Source organism: Salmo salar, chromosome ssa17 (assembly GCF_905237065.1).
Source record: "Salmo salar chromosome ssa17, Ssal_v3.1, whole genome shotgun sequence".
NCBI classification, from domain to species: Eukaryota; Metazoa; Chordata; class Actinopteri; order Salmoniformes; family Salmonidae; genus Salmo; species Salmo salar.
In genome coordinates, this window is record NC_059458.1 from 50,120,083 (window position 1) to 50,144,232 (window position 24,150).

General features: G+C 43.5%; 1 protein-coding gene across 2 annotated transcripts in view; it reads right to left on the bottom strand.

Moving 5' to 3' along the window:
• Positions 1-19,034, bottom strand: part of gramd4a (GRAM domain containing 4a) — a 60,631-nt gene extending 41,597 nt beyond the window's left edge. For both annotated transcript variants that reach the window (XM_014152777.2, XM_014152776.2), the window contains exons 1-2: positions 18,697-19,034; positions 12,080-12,296 (exon numbers count right to left, since the gene is read on the bottom strand). In XM_014152777.2, the coding sequence (XP_014008252.1) occupies positions 12,080-12,296; positions 18,697-18,725 (246 nt within the window). In that variant the 5' untranslated portion in view covers positions 18,726-19,034. The remainder of the gene's footprint in view (positions 1-12,079; positions 12,297-18,696) is intronic.
• Between the last annotated feature and the right edge of the window lie 5,116 nt (positions 19,035-24,150).

Genomic DNA, 24,150 nt, shown 5'->3' on the forward strand with positions numbered 1-24,150 from the left:
GCTTATAGACATGTGCAGCTTATTTATGACAAAATAATTTATTTATTTTTTTAATTCAGTGGGTGTGGCTTATATTCAGGTGCACTTAATAGTCCGGAAATTACAGTACCTTTATATAAGTATTCAGAGCCTTTGCTATGAGACTCGAAATTGAGCTTATCCTGCTACCATTTAACATCCTTGAGGAGGTTTCTACAACTTGGACCTGTGGTAAATTCAATTGATAAGACATGATTTGGAAAGGCACACACCTGTCTAGATAAGGTCCCACAGTTGACAGTGCATGTCAGAGCAAAACCAAGCTATGAGGTCAAAGGAATTGTCCGTAGAGCTCCGAGACAGGATTGTGTCGAGGCACAGATCTGGGGAAGGGTACCAAAACATTCCTATGGCATTGAATGTCCAAGAATACAGTGGCCTCCATCATTCTTAAATGGAAGAAGTTTGGAACCACCAAGACGCTTCCTAGAGCTGGCCGCCCGGCCAAATTGAGCAATCAGGGGAGAAGGGCCTTGGTCAGGGAGGTGATCAAGAACCCGATGGTCACTGACAGAGCTCCAGAGTTCCTCTGTGGAGATGGGAAAACCTTCCACAAGGACAACCATCTCTGCAGCACTCCACCAATCAGGCCTTTATAGTAGAGTGGCCAGACGGAAGTCACTCCTCAGTAAAAAGGCACATGACAGCCTGCTTGGAGGACTCTCAGACCATGGAAAATAAGATTCTCTGGTCTGATGAAACCAAGTTGAAATCTTTGACCTGCATGCCAAGCATCACTTCTGGAGGAAACCTGGGACCATCCTAACGGTGGAGCACAGTGGTGACAGCGTCATGCTGTGGGGATGTTTTTCAGCGGCAGGGACTGGGATACTAGTCAGGATGGAGGCAAAGATGAACGGAGCAAAGTACAGAGAGATCCTTGATTAAAACCTGCTTAAGAGCGCTCAGGACCTCAGACTGAGGATGAAGGTTTACCTTCCAACAAGACAACGACCCTAAGCACACAGCCAAGTCAACGCAGAAGTGCCTTCGGGACAAGTCTGAATGTCTTTGAGTGGCCCAGCCAGAGCCCGGACTTGAACCTGATCGAACATCTCTGGAGAAATCTGAAAATAGCTGTGCAGCGATGCTCCCCATCCAACCTGAGTTTGAGAGGATCTGCAGAGAATAAAAATGGGAGAAGCTCCCCAAATACAGGTGCCAAGCTTGTAGCGTCATACCCAAGAAGACTCAATGCTGTAATCACTGCCAAAAGGTGCTTCAACAAAGTACTGAGTAAACGGTCTGAATACTTATGTAAATGTGATATGTTTAATACAATTTCTAAACCTTTTTTGCTTTGTCATTATGGGGAAATTGTGTGTAGCTTGATGGGGGGGGGGGAGAGAAACAACTTAATCCATTTCAGAATAAGGCTGTAACCTAACAAAATGTGGAAAGTCAAGGGGTCTGAATACTTTCCGAATGCACTGTGTGTGTATTATTTGTTTAATAGCGCCCCTTGTGTAAACCTCCGGTATACCCCGATATGGTACAGAAACGGTATGACAAAACTGGATACCTTCCAACCCTAATAATTATATCTGTGGCAGGTAAACCGTCAATCAAAGCACAAGCCGACTACATAATGGTACATTTGATGTGTGATTATAGGGGAAACAATATTGTCCAATCGAAGACCGACCAATCACAGATCCCCAACATCAGAGGCAGACCACTCACAATCGGACCCTGTGGGAAGGAATCAAACATCAGAGAGCACTCCTAACAACAGAAAGACCTCAACATCACTATCAGAGCATTCTAGCCAAGATCAATGACAGATCCACCCACCTGGTCTGCTGTGATGGGAGGGAGTGTTACGGGGGAAAAGGATGGATGTTTTATAGCAGAAAACAGTGACGACATTACCCTTTCTTTCTATAGTTCTGTCCAGCTCCAGTGCCAAGTTGGATGTGGGCAAAACAGTCTCTGTTCATATAGGGAGCAATAAGGGCCCCATGAGACAGCTGTAGGCTGTAGCCCTCAGGCTTGGCCTGGTGTTGTAGAGAGGGGCTGACTGCTATACTGTCTGCCAGACAGACTACTAAAGTAGATGCCTGTTCACGTTGATAGAATGCTTGACCTAACGTGGAAGGAAAACAACGCCTTAGCGAAGGTCTGGTGTTAAAAAGCAAGTCTTACCTCTAGAAGCAGTAGAAACACTGCTTTTTTGGTATTCCTCTGGATTCAGTCACAGGCCATGACTTGCAAAAAACTCCCACTGAGATTTGCTCTACTTAGATGGGGATTAAAAATGGGCAAAACCATAACATTACAGAAGCATAGAATAGATTCATGATTGCTCCGAGATATTGAGCAGGAGTACGGTTGACTACAACCAATCCGGAAAGTTCCATAGTTTAGCTAAATATTGATTAGAATGCATCTGAGCCTTGTACCTTTGCAGAAAGCCTTAAATCAGGAATGGGGACAGTGCATTGACATGTGGATGGAGCACTTGCACATACAATCTCAGTGTTGTATGAGATATTGAATGAAAAGCTACAGTAGATAGGTCATACTAGAAGGGCCGGGATATCTCCGCTGAGGAATTGCCCCCTGTCATGTTATTTGTTTTATCTTATTTTCCCTTAAGCTACAAACAGGCTGAGACAACTTATTGAGCTGAAAATAAACATTTACTCCACTTCTCATCCATCAATAGCCTTCTCCTGTCATCATCTAACCCACAGAAACAAGACAAAGACAATAGAACGAGAGAGAGGTACATACAGTACAAGGAGAGCGGGAGAGAGACAGACAGTGAGACCAAAGAGACGAGAAGTGGAGGAAAACAACTATTTTCATATCATCTGATGCCAGAAGCCATAAGGTGATGTAACGCTAACACACAGTAACCTGAAGCAGCAGCAGTACTCTAGGCTACTGGGAAGAAGGCGTGGCAACGGTTGGTGACCCAGTATCTCTGGCACTGGTCCCAGTGCAGGCTTAATCACAGAGGGAGAACATTTTGGGTGTGCTGTGGCCAAGGGATTAATACTCATGACCAGTGTGTGCCAGTTCATTAGAAGTGCGAGTTAACCAGTAAGAAGAGGTTTGTCAAAATCCTTTTTCCAGGGCCTGCATTCAGTCTTTTTTGGTCTGGAGGGCCGCACTTCAATTTATTTGATTTCCTCACCGTAAAAATAGTCCTCTTTCCATCACTATTGGAACTTTCAATGCTCCCGGACTGTCGAGCTTTAGTTGATGACTGTTAGCAAGCTGGACAAAAGTAAATTGGCCACAAATGTAGGTCCATTATGTCTACACAGTTATGATATTGTTTTAGTCATTTCAATGTCAATTGAGATCGTTTTCCCCCAGAAAAGCCACAGCGGGCCAGATTGAATGGGCTAGAGGGCCAGGCCGAGTTTGACACGCGAGTTAAGAGGTTAAACACAGGGGAATGGGACACTATTTCAATAGTCTAAAGAAAACTACTCCCCCTTTTTTACCTTCCTAGTCTGTATATGGCCTCCCGAGTGGCACAGCGGTTTAAGGCACTGCATCAAAAAAATGTATCATATTACTCCAGTGCTAGCCTCCCTACACTGGCTTCCTGTTAAGGCAAGAGCTGATTTCAAGGTTTTACTGCTAGCCAACAAAGCATTACATGGGCTTGCTCCTACCCATCTTTCCAATTTGGTCCTGCCATACATACCTACACGTACGCTACGGTCACAAGACACGGGCCTCCTAATTGTCCCTAGAATTTCTAAGCAAACAGCTGGAGGCAAGGCTTTCTCCTATAAAGCTAAATTTTTATGGAGACACAGACTCGGTCTCAACCTTTAAGTCTTTACTGAAGACTCATCTCTTCAGTAGGTCATATGATTAAGTGTAGTCTGGCCCAGGAGTGTGAAGGTGAACGGAAAGGCTCTGGAGCAACGAACCGCCCTTGCCGTCTCTGCCTGGCCGGTTCCCCTCTCTCCACTGGGATTCTCTGCCTCTAACCCTATTATAGGGGCTGAGTCACTGGCTTACTGGTGTTCTTCCATGCCGTCCCTAGGAAGGGTGCGTCACTTGAGTGGGTTGAGTCACTGACGTGGTCTTCCTGTCTGGGTTGGCGCCCCCCCTTGGGTCGTGCCGTGGCGGAGATCTTTGTGGGCTATACTCGGCCTTGTCTCAGGATGGTAAGTTGGTGGTTGAAGAGATCCCTCTAGTGGTGTGGGGGCTGTGCTTTGGCAAAGTGGGTGGGGTTATATCCTGCCTGTTTGGCCCTGTCCGGGGGTATCATCGGATGGGGCCACAGTGTCTCCTGACCCCTCCTGTCTCAGCCTCCAGTATTTATGCTGCAGTAGTTTGTGTCTGGGGGCTAGGGTCAGTCTGTTATATTTCTCCTGTCTTATCCGGTGTGAATTTAAGTATGATCTCTCTAATTGTCGCTTTCTTTCTTTCCCTCTCTCTCCGAGGACCTGAGCCCTAGGACCATGCCTCAGAACTACCTGGCATGATGACTCCATGCTGTCCCCAGTCCACCTGGCCGTGCTGCTGCTCCAGTTTCAACTGTTCTGCCTACGGCTATAGAACCCTGACCTGCTCACCGGACGTGCTACCTGTCCCAGACCTGCTGTTTTCAACTCTCTACAGACAGCAGGAGTGGTAGAGATACTCTCAATGAGCGGCTATGAAAAGCCAACTGACATTTACTCTTGAGGTGCTGACTTGTTGCACCCTCGACAACTACTGTGATTATTATTATTATTTGACCATGCTGGTCATTTATGAACATCGTGGCCATGTTCTGTTATAATGTCCACCTGGCACAGCCAGAAGAGGACTGGCCACCCCTCATAACCTAGGAAGAAACCTAGAGAGGAAACAGGCTTTGGCCTTTCTACGGAGTTTTTCCTAGCCACTGTGCTTCGACACCTGCATTACTTACTGTTTGGGGTTTTAGGCTGGGTTTCTGTACAGCACTTTGAGATATCAGCTTATGTAAGAAGGGCTATATAAATAAATTTGATCTCAGTGCTAGAGGTGTCACTACAGAACCTGGTCCGATTCCAGGCTGTATCACAACCGGCCGTGATTGGGAGTCCCATAGGGCGGCGCACAATTGGCCAAGTGTCATCCGGGTTTGGCCGTCATTGTAAATGAGAATTTGTTCTTAACTGACTTGCCTAATTAAATAAAAAGGTTCAATAAAAAAAATGTAGTATCTTGATGCCCCTGTCTGACTCCCATGCTCTGATAGGCGCCATAAGGGGACGAACAGGGATAATACAGCATGGAGGGTAAAGTATGTGCCTTCGAAAAGTATTCAGACCCCTTCAATTTTCCACAGTTACATTACAGCCTTATTTAAAAAATGTATTAAAATTGTCCCCCCCCCCCCCCAATCTACACACACAGCAAAAAAAAAATTGAAATGTTTGCCAATTTATAAGAAACTGAAAAAAATACATGTATTCAGTACTTTTTTGGGGCACCTTTGGCAGCGAATACAGCCTCGGGTATTCTTGTGTATAACGCTACAACCGTGGCACATCTGTATTTTGGGAGTTCCTCCCAATCTTCTCTACAGATCGTCTCAAGCTCTGTCAGGTTGGATGGGGAGCGTTGCTGCACAGCTATTTTCAGGTCTCTCCAGAGATGTTAGATTGGGTTCAAGTCCAGACTCTGGCTGGGCCACTCAAGACTTGTCCCGAAGCCACTCCTCCAATCCAATTTTATTTGTCACATGCGCCGAATACAACAGGTGTAGATCTTACATTGAAATGCTTACTTACAAGCCCTTAAAACACTTTTTTTAGTATTGTATTGTTGGTTAAGTAAAAAAGTAACAAATAATTAAACAGCAGCAGTAAAAGACAAGCGGGGCTATGTACAAGGGATACTGGTACAGAGTCAATGTGTGGGGGCACCGGTTAGTTGAGGTAATATGTACATGTAGGTAGATTTAAAAGTTACTATGCATAGATAAGAGTAGCAGCAGCATTTAAAAAAATAATAATTAGGGGCCGGGGTAGCCATTTGATTAGCTGTTCAGGAGTCTTATGGCTTGGGGGTAGATGCTGTTAAGAAGCCTTTTGGACCTAGACTTGACGCTCCGGTACAGCTTGCCATGTGGTAGTAGGGAGAACAGTCTGACTGGGGTGGGTGGGGTCTTTGACAATTTTTAGGGCCTTCCTCTGACACCACCTGGTATAGAGGTCCTGGATGGCAAGAAGCTTGGCCCCAGTGATGTACTGGGCCGTACGCACTACCCTCTGTAGTGCCTTGAGGTCGGAGGCCGAGCATTTGCCATACCAAGCAGTGATGCAACCAGTCAGGATGCTCTCAATGGTGCAGCTGTAGAACCGTGAGGATGAGGACCCATGCCAAATCTTTTCTGCTGAGGGGAAAATAGGCTTTGTCGTGCCCTCTTCACAACTGTCTTGGTGTGTTTGGACCATGATAGATTGTTGGTGAAGTGGACACCAAGGAACTTGAAGCTCTCAACCTGTTCCACTACAGCCCCGTCGATAAGAAATGGGGGTGTGCTTGGTCCTCCTTTTCCTGTAGTCCACAATCATCTTCTTTGTCTTCATCACGTTGAGGGAGAGGTTGTTGTCCTGACACCACACAACCAGGTCTTCTAGCGCAACCACCATCGTTCTCGGTGATCAGCCCTACCACTGTTGTATCATCAGCAAACTTGATGACGGTGTTGGAGTCGTGCCTAGCCATGCAGTCATGAGTGAACAGGGAGTACAGGAGGGGGCTGAGAACACACCCCAGTGTTGTCTTGACTGTGTGCTTTGGGTCGTTGTCCTGTTGGAAGGTGAACCTTCGCCCCAGTCTGAGATCCTGAGCGCTCTGGAGCAGAATTTCTGTACTTTGCTCCGTTCATCTTTGCCTCGATCATGACTATCATCCCAGTCCCTGCCGCTGAAAAACATCCCCACAGCATAATGCAACCAACATGCTTCACCGTAGGGATGGTGCCAGGTTTCCTCCAGATGTGGCGCTTCGCATTCAGGCCAAAAAGTTCAATCCTGGTTTCTTCAGAACAGAGAATCTTATTTCTCATGGTCAGAGTCCTTTAGGTGCCTTTTGGCAAACTCCAAGCAGGCTGTCATGTGCCTTTTACTGAGGAGTGGATTCCATTTGGCCCCTCTACCATAAAGACATGAATGGTAGAGTGCTACAGAGATGGGAAAACCTTCTAGAAGAACAATCATCTCCAAGAGGAACTCTGTCAGTCAGAGTGACCATCGGGTTCTTGGTCACCTCCCTGACCAAGGCCCTTCTCCCCTGATTGCCCAGTTTGACCAACTATTGGAAGAGTCTTGGGGGTTCCAAACTTCTTCCATTTAACAATGCTGCAGAAATGTTTTGGTACCCTTCCCCAAATCTGTGCCAACACAATCTACGGACAATTCCTTCGACCTCATGGCTTGGTTTTTGCTGACATTCAACTGTGGGACCTTATCTAGACAGGTGTGTGCGCACCTTTCCAAATCATGTCCAATCGACTGAATTGACCAAAGGTGGACTCAAATCAAGTTGTAGAAACATCAAGGATGAGCAATGGAAACAGGATGCACCGGAGCTCAATTTCGTGTCTCATAGCAAAGGGTCTGAATTCTTACGGAAATGAGGTATCTGTTTTTTGCAACAACAAAAAATCCAAAAGCCGTTTTTGCTTTTCATTATGGGGTAGTGTGGACTGCAGAGGATTTGTATTTATTTAAATCAATTTTAGAATAAGGCTGTAACGTAACAATATGTGGAAAAAGTCATGGGGTCTGAATACTTTCCGAAGGCACCGTATATGGTGTGTACGCAATGTTTGTGTGTGTTTTCCTGAGGCCTCCTCCAGTCAGTGACCTCACACCCACTCAGTGAGCAGCTGCCCACATGCCTGGCATAGAAACACACGGCAGGCAGCCTGCGACATCCACATACAGAAAACACTGGGAGACGTATGCACGCACACACAAATGTGTGCACTCAGCCTAGAGGCCTAACTCTGCAAAGGACTCAATTTATATTAGAAATCAGCAGATGAGCACAGGAAACTGGCCTCCTTTGAGGAAATTATACAATCAAGTGACTAAGCTGGTGTTTTAATTTGGGGGAAAACACTGGCTGGATGATGGTGATGAAGCATGATAAAGTCAAGATGAGAGCGCAGGTTTAAAATATCCCCTGAAGACAAGAGAAGTCCAAACACTGAGATCGTCGGCAGTAATGATATATTCATTGGCAAGCAGGGGAGGATAAATTCAATGAGTAACCATAGTGGATGAAAGCCTATAGAGGCACTGAGTGTGTTTACCCTGTATCCCTCCCTCCATCCAGCCAACCCTCCCTCTGAAGAATGAGCAGAGTAAACAGGAACAAAGCATAACAAACCGCCCTGTTTCCGTCGCTCTCTTTCCCTTCCTCTCTGAAGTAGGTTTGTCTATTATGTCTCCCTGAGGGACATGAAATCAACTCCATTGGAAGCTGCCACACACACACACACGTCTGTAGTAACATTAAAACTGTCTCTTTGCTTTCCCCAGGAAGAGATGTAGAAGTTAATCTAGGATCAATCTTCTGTGTCTGCAGAGTAGGCTAGATATGAGGAAATACTAACACATACATCTGCCAGTAGGAACTTTTTGGTAGAAACGAACGGCGGACAAGCAGAACATCTCAGTGGAAAAATGAACAGACACGAGTAGTGAGTGGGTCAGCCGTTTGTTCACCCGCAATTGCTAATAACTCATCCGCAACCGCCTGACTATATGTGAGTGAAAATCGGAGGCCTGTACCCGACCCTAAACTGCAAATATAGAAAATGCTCTGTAGGCTACAGTCAGAGATGGTGGAACGATTTTGATAGTGGGCACAGTTTTTTTTTGTGCCCAATTTAGATACTGTATGTTTCTGCTTATAATTTCCGACATTTTGGTGCGCTATTTGTTAGTCAACTAAGATACATGCAGCTTCTCGTCGGTCATTATGTTGCGCTAGAAGACTAAATAAACCCTTGTTCACCAAAATAATGTCAGAAATGATAGAATGAATGCGCCACATCCAGTTGATATCTGTAAAGTTCTGTCATCTCTGCTTCGTTCAGAGCAAAGACGTTAGGGACCTGGGACAAAATGCAATACAAATTATTAAAACTAAAAAAATTGTTTTGATGCAAAATGTCCAAATGACATCAGTTGTAAGGAAATAGAAAGGTGTGAAAATGACCCAACATGTTACTGATAAGATTTCAGTTCAGCCTAGATGCATATGTTGTGGTTGAAATACTAAATCAGATTTTATGATGCTGATAAAGATATCACATCTACAGACTACACATTCACATTCTCTCTTCTCCACTCCTGTCCCAGAATCAATGTACATTTGGTGTATCATTATACTGCAAGAAATGCTTAAATACTGCAGGAGATATTAAGACAGAGGTCATAGACATACAGTGCATTTGGAAAGTATTCAGACCACTTTACTTTTTCCACATTCTGTTACGTTACAGCCGTATTCTAAAATGGATTATATACACAATAAAAAAATCCTCATCTCCACACACACACACACCCCGACAATGACAAAGCAAAAACAGGTTGACATTTTTGCAAATTTATAAATAAAAAAAAACAAATATTATTTACAGTATTCAGACCCTTTGCTATGAAACTCAATGTTGAGCTCAGGTGCATCCTGTTTCCATTGATCATCCTTGAGACGTTTCTACAACTTGATTGGAGTCCACATGTTGTAAATTCAATTGATTGGACATGATTTGGAAAGGCATGCACCCATCCATATAAGGTTGACAGTGCATGTCAGCAAAAACCAAGCCATGAGGTCGAATTGTCCTTAGAGCTCTGAGACAGGATTGTGTCGAGGCACAGATCTGGTGAAGGGTACTAAAACATTTCGGCAGCATTGAAGGTCCAAGAACACAGTTGCCTCCATCATTCTTAAACGGAAGAAGTTTGGAACCACCAATACTCTTCCTAGAGCTGGCCGCCCAGCCAAACTGGTTCAACAGGACAACGACCCTAAGCACACAGCCAAGACAACACAGGAGTGGCTTCGGGACAAGTCCCTAAATGACCTTGAGTGGCCCAGCCAGAACTCGGACTTGAACCTGATCGAACATCTCTGGAGACCTGAAAATAGCTGTGCAGCTCCCCAGCCAACCTGAGAAAGCTTGAGAGGATCTGCAGAGAATAATGGGAGAAACTCCAAATACAGGTGTGCCAAGCTTGTAGCGTCATACCCAAGAAGACTCGATGCTGTAATCACTGCCAAAGGTGCTTCAACAAAGTACTGAGTAAAGGGTTTGAATACTTACGTACATTTCAGTAGTTTCTTATATAAATTGGCAATAATTTCTACAAACCTATTTTTGCTTTGTCATGGGGAATTGTGTGTAGATTGATAAGGGGGAAATAACTACTTAATACATTTTAGAATAAGGCTGTAAAGTAACAAAATGTGGAAAAAGTCAAGGGGGTCTGAATACTATCCGAATGCACTGTATAGTCAGTGTCCAGATTTCAGTTTACATTTAACCCCTCGGAACAGCAGGCAACAGTTCCCTTGACATGCCATAGGCCTATTTGAAGTCCTGGTCTTGTGACTGGCGAATTTGCATAGCTCCTCAAACATAGGCACTGTGATCATCCTCTATTACCACATCATCAAATCTTTACAAACATCACTTGTCTGGCCCTGCCTTCTCTTTATTTTTAACTCTCCATTTTGTAGCTTTTCTCTTAATGAATTAAAAACGCAGACATTGTCCTTTTAGCCTCAGTGGATCCAAGTAAACTTTTTCTGCCCATTCCCAAAAGCATTTGGCAATTGGTGTGTAGGGAACTGTTGCCTGCTGTTCCGAGGGGTTAAATGTAAACTGAAATCTGAATCGGATAGTATTCAGACCCCCTTGACTTTTTCCACATTTTGTTACTTTACAGCCTTATTCTAAAATGTATTAAGTAGTTATTTCCCCCTTATCAATCTACACACAATTCCCCACTACACACCAATTGCTTTTGGGAATGGGCAGAAAAAGTTCCCCACTATTCGCCACTACACACCAACACACCCCACTTACACACTAATGACAATATTTTAACTATGAAAGAAAAACCTAATGTCACCTATAGATATAAATTGCATAAGAATTATACATGTATTTTTTTAATGCATTCTGTTTATTCAACCCGACCGCCCACCTGCCCTTCATCCACACAATATTTCATGACCCTAAACCCATCTGTCTTGTGGATATAACCGTGGGGACTGCAGGTTGAGTCAGCCTGTACATCACTAACTGATACAATATTTCATGACCCTAAACCCATCTGCCTTGTGGATATAACCATGGGGACTGCAGGTTGAGTCAACCTGTACATCACTAACTGATACAATATTTCATGACCCTAAACCCATCTGCCTTGTGGATATAACCATGGGGACTGCAGGTTGAGTCAGCCTGTACATCACTAACTGACACACACAATATACCTGCCAAAATAAAGGAAACACCAATATAAAAAGTGTCTTAATTGGGCGTTGGGCCACCAGAAGAGCTTCAATCCGCCTTGGCATAGATTCTACAAGTGTCTGGAATAGTATTGGTAGGATGCGACACCATTCTTCCACAGCTTTGTGTTTTGTTGATGGTGGGAAACGCTGTCAGGCGCCGTTGCAGAATCTGGTGGCTGACACACACCCCCTTTAAACCTCCTATGCTCCTATGAGACCCCTTTCAAAAGACACAGAGCGCTTATTCTAGCGCTTATTGGTAGCCAAAATAATGGGCAACGGGGAATTTGTATACAGAACCCTAAGCTTGATGGGATGTTAATTGCTTAATAACTTTGTATCACACATTTACTCGTGTTTCCTTTATTTTGGCAGTTACGTGTGTACAGGTAAAAACGTGGACGCTAGGATACACTGACGTAGAGTTTTTCCAGACCAACTATGGCCCAGAGTTTTTCCTGGTCGGGTCATATTGCAAGGAAAACTTCTGGCCCTACTCACGGTCTTTCATTTGAGTCAAAGAACACAGCAAAGTGGAATGAATACTTACAGGGTCTCCTAGTTCTTCCGTGTCTTGTGTCTTGAGTGAAGGCCTCGTCCTCAGCAGGATGTCATCGCTACATTCATTGTCGGATCCGTTGGGGGACTCTGCTAGATCCAGGAAGTCGTCTCGCTTCTGACCTCTGAACCTGATTTTGTCCAGCCGCTTTAGCATGTTCAACACCCCTCTCTTCAGCGGCTTTACCTTAGCATGGTGTACAGCAATCCTGAAAAGACAAAAACAGACAAGGGTCAGAGGTTCCCCTTTGAAAAGCACTGAAAATGAAAGGGTGGGGTCGAGAGCAAGACATTTTTTTTGCACAGAAGTAGTTTCTTGTAAATAAGTACCTAAACACAGATGCACAAGTTAAGACAATCGTTGAGTGTGGCCGATACAAGGGTTTAAAAAAAAGAAAAAAGAAAAGACACCATACACTAAAATATAGGCCATCAGCCACAGTATACTAATAATGTAGCAGATCACTCCATGTAAGATGTCATCTCTGCCCCAATATCCAGTTAAAGCCTATCACCTTTCATCATTGCGTTTGTCGTCTTTGTCTATGACTCAGTAAGCCTGATGACAGAGGCTGCATCCCAAATGGTACCCTATTCAGTGCCCTGCTCAAAAGTAGTGAGCTATAAAGGGAATAGGGTGCCATTTGGAACACAGCCATATACCTCTAACGGTAGTTCCATCGAAGGCCCATCAGTGGTTGAGTCGTCAGCCATCATCCAGGGCCACAGCCCTTGCTGCTTAGGAAATGATCACAACCCCAGAACGAGGCGTGGAACCTGAAGGAGACGCGATCACCCTCTCACGTCAAACACGGTCTCCAAAAATATGACTTAACGACTTGATTAATGTGAATCCTTTTCACCTAGAGTTACACTTCCGAGTATTTATTTGGGCAGTGAAGCAAAAACACCTTTCTTTGGTTTTATAGCCTACTCCAGTATTTTAGATATAAAATGTTTTGTGAGGCAAGAGTGCAGAATGTCACCTTTAAAAAAAAACTCAAACTTTTACAGATGCACAATCGAGAGCATCCTGTCGGGCTGTATCACCGCCTGGTACTTGCCACTTTATTATTTATATTAGATAATGTTTACATAACCTACATTATTCATCTCATATGTATATACTGTACGCCATACCATCTACTGCATCTTGCCATCTTGATGTAATTAGATGTATCACTAGCCACTTTAAAATCCATTTTTATGCCATTTTTCTCGTAAAAAAGCGATAATATTCCGACCGGGAATCTGCGTTTAGGTAAAAAGACGAAAGAAAATAAAGCATGGGGTCGACTCGGGCACGAGCCTGAGTCTCACAGTACTGTGACCAGCCACTATCCAAACGCGCTACTTTTTTTCAGCCAGAGCCTGCAAAGCCACGATTCAGCTTTTTGCCGCCTTCTGAGAGCCCATGGGAGCCGTAGGAAGTGTCACGTAACAGCAGAGATCCCCTGTATTGGATAGAGATCATCAAGAAGGGCAAGAAATTGTCAGACAGGGCACTTCCTGCATGGAATCTTCTCAGGTTTTGGCCTGCCAAATGAGTTCTGTTATACTCACAGACACCATTCAAAACAGTTTTAGAAACTTTAGAGTGTTTTCTATCCAAAGCTAATAATTATATGCATATTCTAGTTTCTGGGCAGGAGTAATAATCAGATTAAATCGGGTATGTTTTTTATCCGGCCGTGAAAATACTGCCCCCTAGCCATAACAGGTTAAACAATGCCACTTTATATAATGTTTTCATAACCTACATTACTCATCTCATATGTATATACTGTACTCTATACCATCTACTGCATCTTGCCCTCCTGATGTAATGTATCACTAGCCACCTTATTAAACAATGCTGCTTTATGTTTTCATACCCTACAATACTCATCTCATATGTATATACTGTACTCCATACCATCCATTACATCTTGCCTATGCCGTTCGGCCATCACTCATCTATATATTTTTATGTACATATTCGTATTCATTCCTTTACACTTGTGCGTACAAGGTAGTTGTTGTGGAATTGGTAGATTACTTGTTAGGTATTACTGCACGGTCGGAACTAGAAGCACAAGCATTTCGCTACACTTGCATTAACATCTGCTAACCATGTGTATGTGACAAATACATTTGATTATTTTGAAGGATTTTCATACATATCTGTTCTACCACTTAGAAATAAAAGCACTTTATGCATCTAGTCCCCCCCCCCCATTTAAAAGGTGTCATAATAGCATACATGAAACATGTTCATCTCTCACCATTACCAATAACAGGGGAGGTTAGCATTTAGGCCTCTAACTTTCTCACTCTGCATCTAGTCCCCCCCTTCCCCATTTCAAGGTATAAGTATTTGGACAAATTCACTATTAGTGTATTACACTAAACTTTTGACAGTATTTTGACCCATATTCCTAGCACTCTACAAACTTTTTGGGATGCATTTTCAGTTTGTTTTGGTTGGGATTGTCATTTTTAAGTCACTTTTATTGTAAACAAGAATAGAAGAAAACAAATAGGTCGGGGACCTAAGCGACCACTTATGTCTGGAGCCGGCCCTGCGCACACACCTCCTGGGCTGTATTGGGGGGGTGGGGGGGGGGGGGTGGAAAGGGGCTAGTGGAAACTTGGTGGGTGACACAATAGCTCTCTCACACACCCCTCCCCCTAGAAACAGATCTGGCTTGATAACACCATGCAGCTGTCAAGGTTCTAGCTGTGTTGTTATAGAAAGACGCAGTAAGCCCATCTACAGCCTTTACGTTTTCATTCGTTTGGAGCAGAAGCAGCAAGTCTCAGAGTAACAGTAAGATGGAGGAGCTGGAAAGCCTGGCGTCCATTAGATGAGAGAGAGGAGAGGAATTCTACTCAAGGTTTCTCTGATCACAACATTGACTCCGGTCTCTGTGTGGGCAGAGAAACCATCAGGACCTTGATACCTCTATCCCTTTCCTTCAGCTGAAAACAAAACACTTCCACCCACATGTGAACAGAGAAAGAGCGCGAGACACACACACACACACACACCTGAAAGGCCTTGGCTCATTCACACTTCATTAAATCCCACACAAACAAGGGATCCTTCAGTCAAATGTAAAATGGTGAGCATCAGAGCTCTGTGTCCTACAAGTGATGACACCATTAGAGCAGACCAAAAGGGATGACACACATGGAGACACAGGACTTTCTATAGGAGAGTTCAGGCCATTTCTGGCCAGGGAAATCCGATCTGGCTCTCAAGGTGGATGTCATCTAAGCTTGTTGTGTCATGTACATCTCTAGGAAGTCCTCTGCTCACCTCATTATACACCTCTATGGTCCTTGTGTGAATAAGCCCCTGTCAATGATGCTCAAGGTAGAAGTTACCCCTAACCACAGATCTAGAATCAGACTACCATTGCCCTAATCCTAACCATGAGCATTTAAGGAGTTGATTAACCTCTGACCTTAGATCAGTCCTTAGGTAACATTCTCTAGTCAGATAATGACCACAGAACTCAACACCATCAGCTTAGTGAAGCATTTGGACAGTTGCAGGAGCAAGGTGTGGTGGTACTATAGGGTAAAGCTGTAATGTTGTTCAGAGAAGAGAGTGAGTTTTTCTTCAATGGGATATTCCTAGAGAGGTCTGAAGTACTGCTTAATCATACAGTCAGTCAAACATATACAAAGTTAGACTACACAGACTCAAGACACACACACCTCATAAATATTCAGGCACATTGACACACAGTACATCAGTCTATACTCCTATGAGAGCCATTGCTATTGTATGCCAGCCATGAGTGCCGTCATGTCTCACGTCAATGAGATTCCCACCTCTGATGTGAATCTGCTGAATAAAAGAGAAGGGGCCACAGAGACTTGACTCCACTCTCCTCAATGCTTAGTGTGTGTTTGATTGATTGAGCACTTTCTGAGAAGAGAACAGCATTCTAGGAACTGGATAGTCACTGGCGTTGTTAGCAGTGATGGAAGACCCCACACTTGCATAGAAAATAGGACATTGTTTAATTCAACAAAGACATTAAATCAAACATTGTTAGGTTTAGGGTGAGAGATAGTAAAACTTGCAGGAAAATAAATTGACAGACATTTCTGAGAATAATACCAACTAAAAACTCCCACCCGGAAACCCCCATTTGCAAGTGCTTTACACGTAGTACACCCACCTGTAGGTGTTACATTTACTAGGCACATGATATACACTAAACCACCCAACCCCCTGTCAATGTCATTCCTGGTTGCAGACCGACTGAACCTGTACTCTACATGTGATTGTTCATTCAGAGACTGAATTCTGAATGTCAAAGTCAGGCTATACGTTGAAATGTTTTAGTAAAAGGAGTTGAGTGTTTGGTCATTTTTATTACAAATTAAGTGGAATAGTGAACAACAACCTAATTTCAACAATTATAATTTATAAAAACGACATTGGTATAGTTTCTCTGAGGACACCAGAAAGCTATTCATGCTTCTTTTTCTCTCATCCAAGTTGCTGAGATTCTACTTGGTCTATGAGTCACTACACTTTGTCCAAGCTCACATATTTTACAATGGAAGCTAGGCTAAATCCGGATGACAACCCACTACAGGCCTAAACTACGAGACGAATAATGAATTCACTTTATTACATTCGTAATCAAGGCAGACGGCCATATTGCCTAGCTTGGCACACTTCCTTTCAACCTAACGATGTGCAGACTCATCATCACGATACACTGTTTGATAATGTGCTGTGATTGAGGCTATTCAGTCTACGATGGGTGATCAAATTATGACCTAAATATAAATGACAGTAGGTACTGAGTCTAACTAGCCACAGCTGACCCCTATTATTCCATTCGCCATGTCAACTCCGCTAATAACTCTATTCAATGAGCACATCATCGGTGAGGGACAGGCACTGCTAACCCAAGATGTACTCTTAAGGAGCTTACCATTACTCCTTAAAAGAGTCAAGTATCATATGTTATTTTCAGAGGTAGACTGGCTCTGGCAGCCAACAACTGTAAGCATGAATCGATTCTCAATTGCGATATGGTTCTAGAAACAAATCCGTTCACTTTCATATCACATTAAAATCATTTCACAAAATGCAAAATACACACCTAAGCATTGGAAGTGACTCAAATCCTGTTTATTTCCATATCCCATAAGAATCGGTTATTTTTCCTGCAATCTGAACAGACAAAAAGCACATGGTAGTAGATACTTCAAGCCACATTTCAAACCACCTTCATAGGTGGTTTGAAGTCAAATACAAATCTGATTCATGGTCATGGGACTTTTGTCTGAATGGACCAAAATCGGATTTATTTACCCGTGTGGTTTTTAGACTGTTATTTGGCATTTCTTGTTGCTTGGTAGCTACTCTGACAGTTTGACAAAGAACATGTGGTAGCTAACTAGCTTGTTAATGGTTTCCAAACAAATGAGTGAATGTGCTAGAAAACCAAAAAGCTAGCTAGTTTGGTAACTAAGTTTACGATCCAAAATGGACTTCGTTTTGAAAGTTGGATCATCTCATCCTTTGAGGCTTTTTAAAAGTGCGAGTACTGGGAAACATCCACGGCAGGCATTGTCGTCACCATAGCTTACTACATCACTTCCCGAGCACCAACACCAATTGTCCTACACCACTGTGCACACACTTATTATGACAGCAATTGACTGCGGTCTGAACACACAAATCCAATTAGGTCACTTGTCTCTTGCTGTTTGGACAGTCAGTATTACAAAACTGATTTTGGAATTAAGGCCTTCATTGTGAACAAGGCTTTGTTGTATACCGTTTTAACAGCTTTTTTCCACAGTTGCAGCCAACAGTGTTTTTCAGTGACATTTCTGGCGGCCTTCTGTTACATACAGGTGTTCGGAGCATGCTAGATAGCGAAATTAGCACAGGTGGTCCCTGTCTTCTATAAGCACACACACACACACACGGAGATACGGCATGTGGGAACACTGACCCCAACCCTATAAAAAAAAGGTGTGTATCAATTTAATATTGTTCACAAATGATTAATTTCTGATATGAAAGATCCTTATGCTTCCAAAACAGTACAGCAAGCGATGCATGTTAATGTTCAGACCGAACGTCGGGGGTTCTTAAACCTTCCCCGTACGGAAGACGCCTTGATCCAATGACTTGTGTAATGGAACTGAGACTTCTGCTCGAAGGCTAAGGTACTGATAAGATAATGAGCCTAAAACACACCGTGATAATTGACGGAGTATGAAGGACCAGTGTTGTGTTGCTTCGTTGTACCCGCGACGGATTTGCGACCGTAACAAAGCGCGTAAGCAACAGTAGGTGTTGGCCCGCGGTGACATAATGTAACAAGTCCGTTAGGTTAGTCTTCGCTTCCCACCATTCCTTTTTGAAGCTATGGCGATGCAACGTTCATTTGGAATACGGTTTATTTGTAGTGCCCAATTCCCTATTTCTCAATTAAATTGTAATCTTCGTAAATGAGACTACGCACGGTAGACCTTGCGCTCCATTAAATAATGAATTACCCAACATACACACCACACGTAAATACTTGAGCTAGGCTACTTTACATTGACATTATTCCTATTAAAAATAAAGTTTATTCTTACCCAGCCCGTAAATCGTAGCAAAGTTTCATTAACACTGAGAATTGCCTTTGAATGTATCCAGTAGCGTACACCTGCTCACAACCGCCAAGACACAAGCTGTTTACTGAGCCTCAGCCCCGCCATCACATTCCGCTCTTTTGTAAACCAGAGCAACGATTTACATCCCCGCTGCAGCCTTGATTAGTTTTGTTGAAATGCCAACTCCCCCCCTAGAGAGAATAGCATAGACTATCTCATTCAGTACCGTTCGAAACCAGTCTCTCTCTTGTTGATTTCATAGCTCTCACACAAGACCAGGACATTTCGTCATGTCAGCAGACGTCCTTTCTTAAAGGGGCCGCTTATGGAGTTTCAAAGTTATCAACAAGCCTGCCCTTGCTGTTATTTTACCTCCCACTATGTATTCGTCTGCTTTCATAATGCCCATCAGCATCCTCTGTTGGATGACAGTATTTTAATCGATGTAGGTCTACCAACAGTATTGCATGTGCACAGTTGATGTCATATATTTTTAGGACAGTTATCTTATGTAATGCAGGTGATAATTAAATAATACATACATACATTGAATTAATTTACATTTGCACATATATAAACATTATTTATATATAAACTGCAACGAAACCATTTTCAATGAAATAACCAAACAGTTCCCAAGTGTTTTTGGAATACAAACCTTTGCATGTGTCCACTCAGATGAGCAAGGCAGAAATCTAAACTTCCATCGTCGACAGAAATGAGCTCCAAAACAATGTATAATCCGTTTGTCTTGTTATGCAGTTGTCCCAAAAACGAATGTAGACTAGTCAACATGCAATTGTCACCATACAATGGTCTTCTCTATACTCGCCAGCAGCTGATAGTCATTTGTTCTATTGTACAGGCTGATACTTAGAACCCTGTGTCTGTCTGTTGTGAGACAAGGTCTGTGACTCAGAGATGAGACTGTTGATACACTTCATGGCCAAAAGTACACTACATGACCAAAAGTATGTGGACACCTGCTCGTCAAACATCTCATTCCAAAATCATGAGCATTAATATGGAGTTGGTCCCCTTTTGCTGCTATAACAGCCTCCACTCTTCTGGGAAGGTTTTCCACTAGATGTTGGACCATTGCTGCGTGGACTTGCTTCCATTCAGCCACAAGAGCATTAGTGAGGTTGGGCACTGATGTTGGGTGATTAGGCCTGGGTCACAGTCTTGTTTCAATTCATCTCAAAGGTGTCCGATGGGGTTGAAGTCAGGGCTCTGTGCAGGGCAATCAAGTTCTTCCACAAGGATCTCAACAAACCATTTCTGTATGGACCTTGCTGTGTGCACGGGGGCATTGTCATGCTGAAACAGGAAAGGGCCTTCCCCAAACTGTTGCCACAAAGTTGGAAGCACAGAATCATCTAGAATGTCATTGTATGCTTTAGCATTAAGATTTCCCTTCACTGGAGCTAAGGGGCCTAGCCCGAACCATGAAAAACAGCCCAGACCATTATTCCTCCTCACAAAACTACAGTGGGCACTATGCATTGGAGTAGGTAGCATTTTCCTGGCATCCACCAAACCCAGATTCGTCCAGATGGTGAAGTATGATTCATCACTTCAAAGATCGCGTTTCCACTGCTCCAGAGTCCGATGGTGGTGAGCTTTACACCACTCCAGCCGACGCTTGGCATTGCGCATGGTGATCTTAGGCTTGTGTGCAGCTGCTCAGCCATGAACAGCATTTCATGAAGCTCCCGACGAACAGTTCTTGTGCTGACTCGGCAGTCCAGTTCGGTGAGCTTGTGTGTCCTACCACTTCGCGGCTGAGCCGTTGTTGCTCCTAGACGTTTCCACTTCACAGTAACATCACTTACAGTTGACTAGGGCAGCTCAAGCATGACAGAAATTTGACTAACTAACTAGTTGGCATCCTATGACGGTGCCCCGTTGAAAGTCACTGAGCTCTTCAGTAAGGCCATTCTACTGCCAATGTTTGTCTATGGCGATTGCATGGCTGTGTGCTTGATTTTATACACCTGTCAGCAACGGGTGAGGCTGACATAGCCGAATTCACAAATTTGAAGGGGTGTCCACATACACTATATATACAAAAGTATGTGGACACCCCTTCAGTAGGCCTATAGACTTACACTGGGGCATGTTCAGCAGGATGCAATGTTTTGGAACGTTCAGATAGTAATATGCTATGTAGAACAAACATGCCTCTCTGACATGTATACTGAGCAATAATATGAATGCAACATACAAGAATTTCAACGATTTTACTGAGTTACAGTTCATATAAGGAAATCAGTCAATGGAAATAAATAAATTAGGCCCTAATCTATGGATTTCACATGACTGGGCACACACTCACCCACTGGGGAGCCAGACCCAGCCAATCAGAATGAGCTTTTCCCCACTAATGGGCTTTATTACATAAATAAATTACTCCTCAGTATTTCTTTCCTCAGCTGACCGGGTGGCTGGTCTCAGACGATCCCGCAGGTGAAGAATCCAGATGTGGAGGTCCTGGGCTGGCATGGTTACACGTGGTCTGCGGTTGTGAGGCCGGTTGGACGTACTGCCAAATTCTCTAAACGCTATTGGAGATGGCTTATGCTAGAGAAATGAACATTACATTCTCTGGCAACAGTTTTGGTGGACATTCTTGCAGTCAGCATGCCAATTGCATGCTCCCTTAAAACTTGAGTCATCTGTAACATTGTGTTGTGTGACAAAACTGCACATTTTAGAGTGGCCTTTGCAAGGTGCACCTGTGTAATGATCATGCTGTTTAATACGTTTCTTGATATGCCACTCCTGTCAGGTGGATGGATTATCTTGGCAAAGGATAAATACTCAGTGACAGGGATGTACAAATTTGAGATAAATACACTTTTTTTGCTTATGGAACATTTCTGGGATCTTTTATTTCACCACTTGTAACATGGGACTTTTGTTCAGTGTTTTGGCTCAGTCCAAAACCAGCCTCCTTCTGTCACTTGTCTGTCCTGTAAACCTAGATCTGAGAATGGAGGACTAGGTGGAGCTGCTGTAATATTCATGATTTCATGATATGGCTTGCATCCATCCGATCCGTTCAGACCAACAAGTGTGGACTGGGCAGAAGTCTGGTCTCCCAATCTCTCTCTTTCCACTCTCTCTCTTCACTCTCTCTCCCTCTCTTTTAATGTTCTCCACTAGGTGATGCTCACTTAACAAACATGAAACAGATGGACCCCACTAAAATGTCACTGAGCTGTTCGTCATTGCACTGGATGAGAAAATCAAACACTGTTTTGCAATTCAAGCATCTCACAGTAAAACCAATCAGATAAAATGCCAGGTCACCCTCTCACAACACTATCTTATATTGTTAAGTAATACAGCAGTATGCAAGATTAAGAGGGAAATTCAGATCATGACTTAACTTCAATCACCACTGTGCATATGGGTTGTGTTACGTAAGTCCACTGAGACCATATTTTAGGTAATTCAATGACCGTCTTACAATATTGTAACACATTTTATTTGACACAATATCGCAGTACTATGACATAAAATCCTGATTCCAAATTTCTCATTGGACATGTTACAGTAGCAGGAGGTATGTTTTGTGGAAACTAAATTATTTTATACCATGGTTTTACAGTAAGTAATCCCTACTCTATTTCTGGCCTAAACACAACTCTCTCTCTCTCATATATATATATATATATATATATCTATATACAGTGGGGGGAAAAAAGTATTTCATCCCCTGCTGATTTTGTACGTTTGCCCACTTACAAAGAAATTATCAGTCTATAATTTTAATGGTAGGTTTATTTGAACAGTGAGAGACAGAATAACAACAAAAAAATCCAGAAAAACGCATGTCAAAAATGGTATACAATTATTTGTATTTTAATGGGGGAAATAAGTATTTGACCCCTCTGCAAAACATGACTTAGTACTTGGTGGCAAAACCCTTGTTGGCGATCACAGAGGTCAGACGTTTCTTGTAGTTGGCCACCAGGTTTGCACACATCTCAGGAGGGATTTTGTCCCACTCCTCTTTGCAGATCTTCTCCAAGTCATTAAAGTTTCGAGGCTGACGTTTGGCAACTCGAACATTCAGCTCCCTCCACAGATTTTCTATGGGATTAAGGTCTGGAGACTGGCTAGGCCACTCCAGGAGCTTAATGTGCTTCTTCTTGAGCCACTCCTTTGTTGCCTTGGCCGTGTGTTTTGGGTCATTGTCATGCTGGAATACCCATCCACGAGCCATTATCAATGCCCTGGCTGAGGGAAGGATGTTCTCACCCAAGATTAGACGGTACATGGCCCCGTCCATCGTCCCTTTGATGCGGTGAAGTTGTCCTGTCCCCTTAGCAGAAAAACACCCCCAAAGCATAATGTTTCCACCTCCATGTTTGACGGTGGAGATGGTGTTCTTGGGGTCATAGGCAGCATTCCTCCTCCTCCAAACACGGCGAGTTGAGTTGATGCCAAAGAGCTCCATTTTGGTCTCATCTGACCACAACACTTTCACCAGTTGTCCTCTGAATCATTCAGATGTTCATTAGCAAACTTCAGACGGGCATGCATATGTATTCTTGAGCAGGGGGACCTTGCGGGCACTGCAGGATTTCAGTCCTTCATGGCGTAGTGTGTTACCAATTGTTTTCTTGGTGACTATGGTCCCAGCTGCCTTGAGATCATTGACAAGATCCCCCCGTGTAGTTCTGGGCTGATTCCTCACCGTTCTCATGATCATTGCAACCCCACGAGGTGAGATCTTGCATGGAGCCCCAGGCCGAGGGATATTGACAGTTCTTTTGTGTTTTTTCCATTTGCGAATAATCGCAGCAAATGTTGTCACCTTCTCACCAAGCTGCTTGGCGATGGTCTTGTAGCCCGTTCCAGCCTTGTGTAGGTCTACAATCTTGTCCCTGACATCCTTGGAGAGCTCTTTGGTCTTGGCCATGGTGGAGAGTTTGGAATCTGATTGATTGATTGCTTCTGTGGATAGGTGTCTTTTTTTACAGGTAACAAGCTGTGGTTAGGAGCACTCCCTTTAAGAGTGTGCTCCTAATCTCAGCTCGTTACCTGTATAAAAGACACCTGGGAGCCAGAAATCTTCCTATTTGAGAGGGGGTGAAATACTTATTTCCCTCATTAAAATGCAAATCAATTTATAACATTTTTGACATGCGTTTTTCTGGATATTTTTGTTGTTATTCTGTCTCTCACTGTTCAAATAAACCTACAATTAAAATTATAGGCTGATCCTTTCTTTATCAGGGGGCAAACGTACACAATCGGCAGGGGATCAAATACTTTTTTCCCTCACTGTATATATCAGAGCTGTGGGGCTGAGGCGCCCAAATCCTCCCTCCATGTTATTAAGAAAAGTCCTAATCCCAATTGAGCGTTTTCTAGAGCATTCATTGCACATGTTCTCTTCTTACGCAATCACGACTAACACAC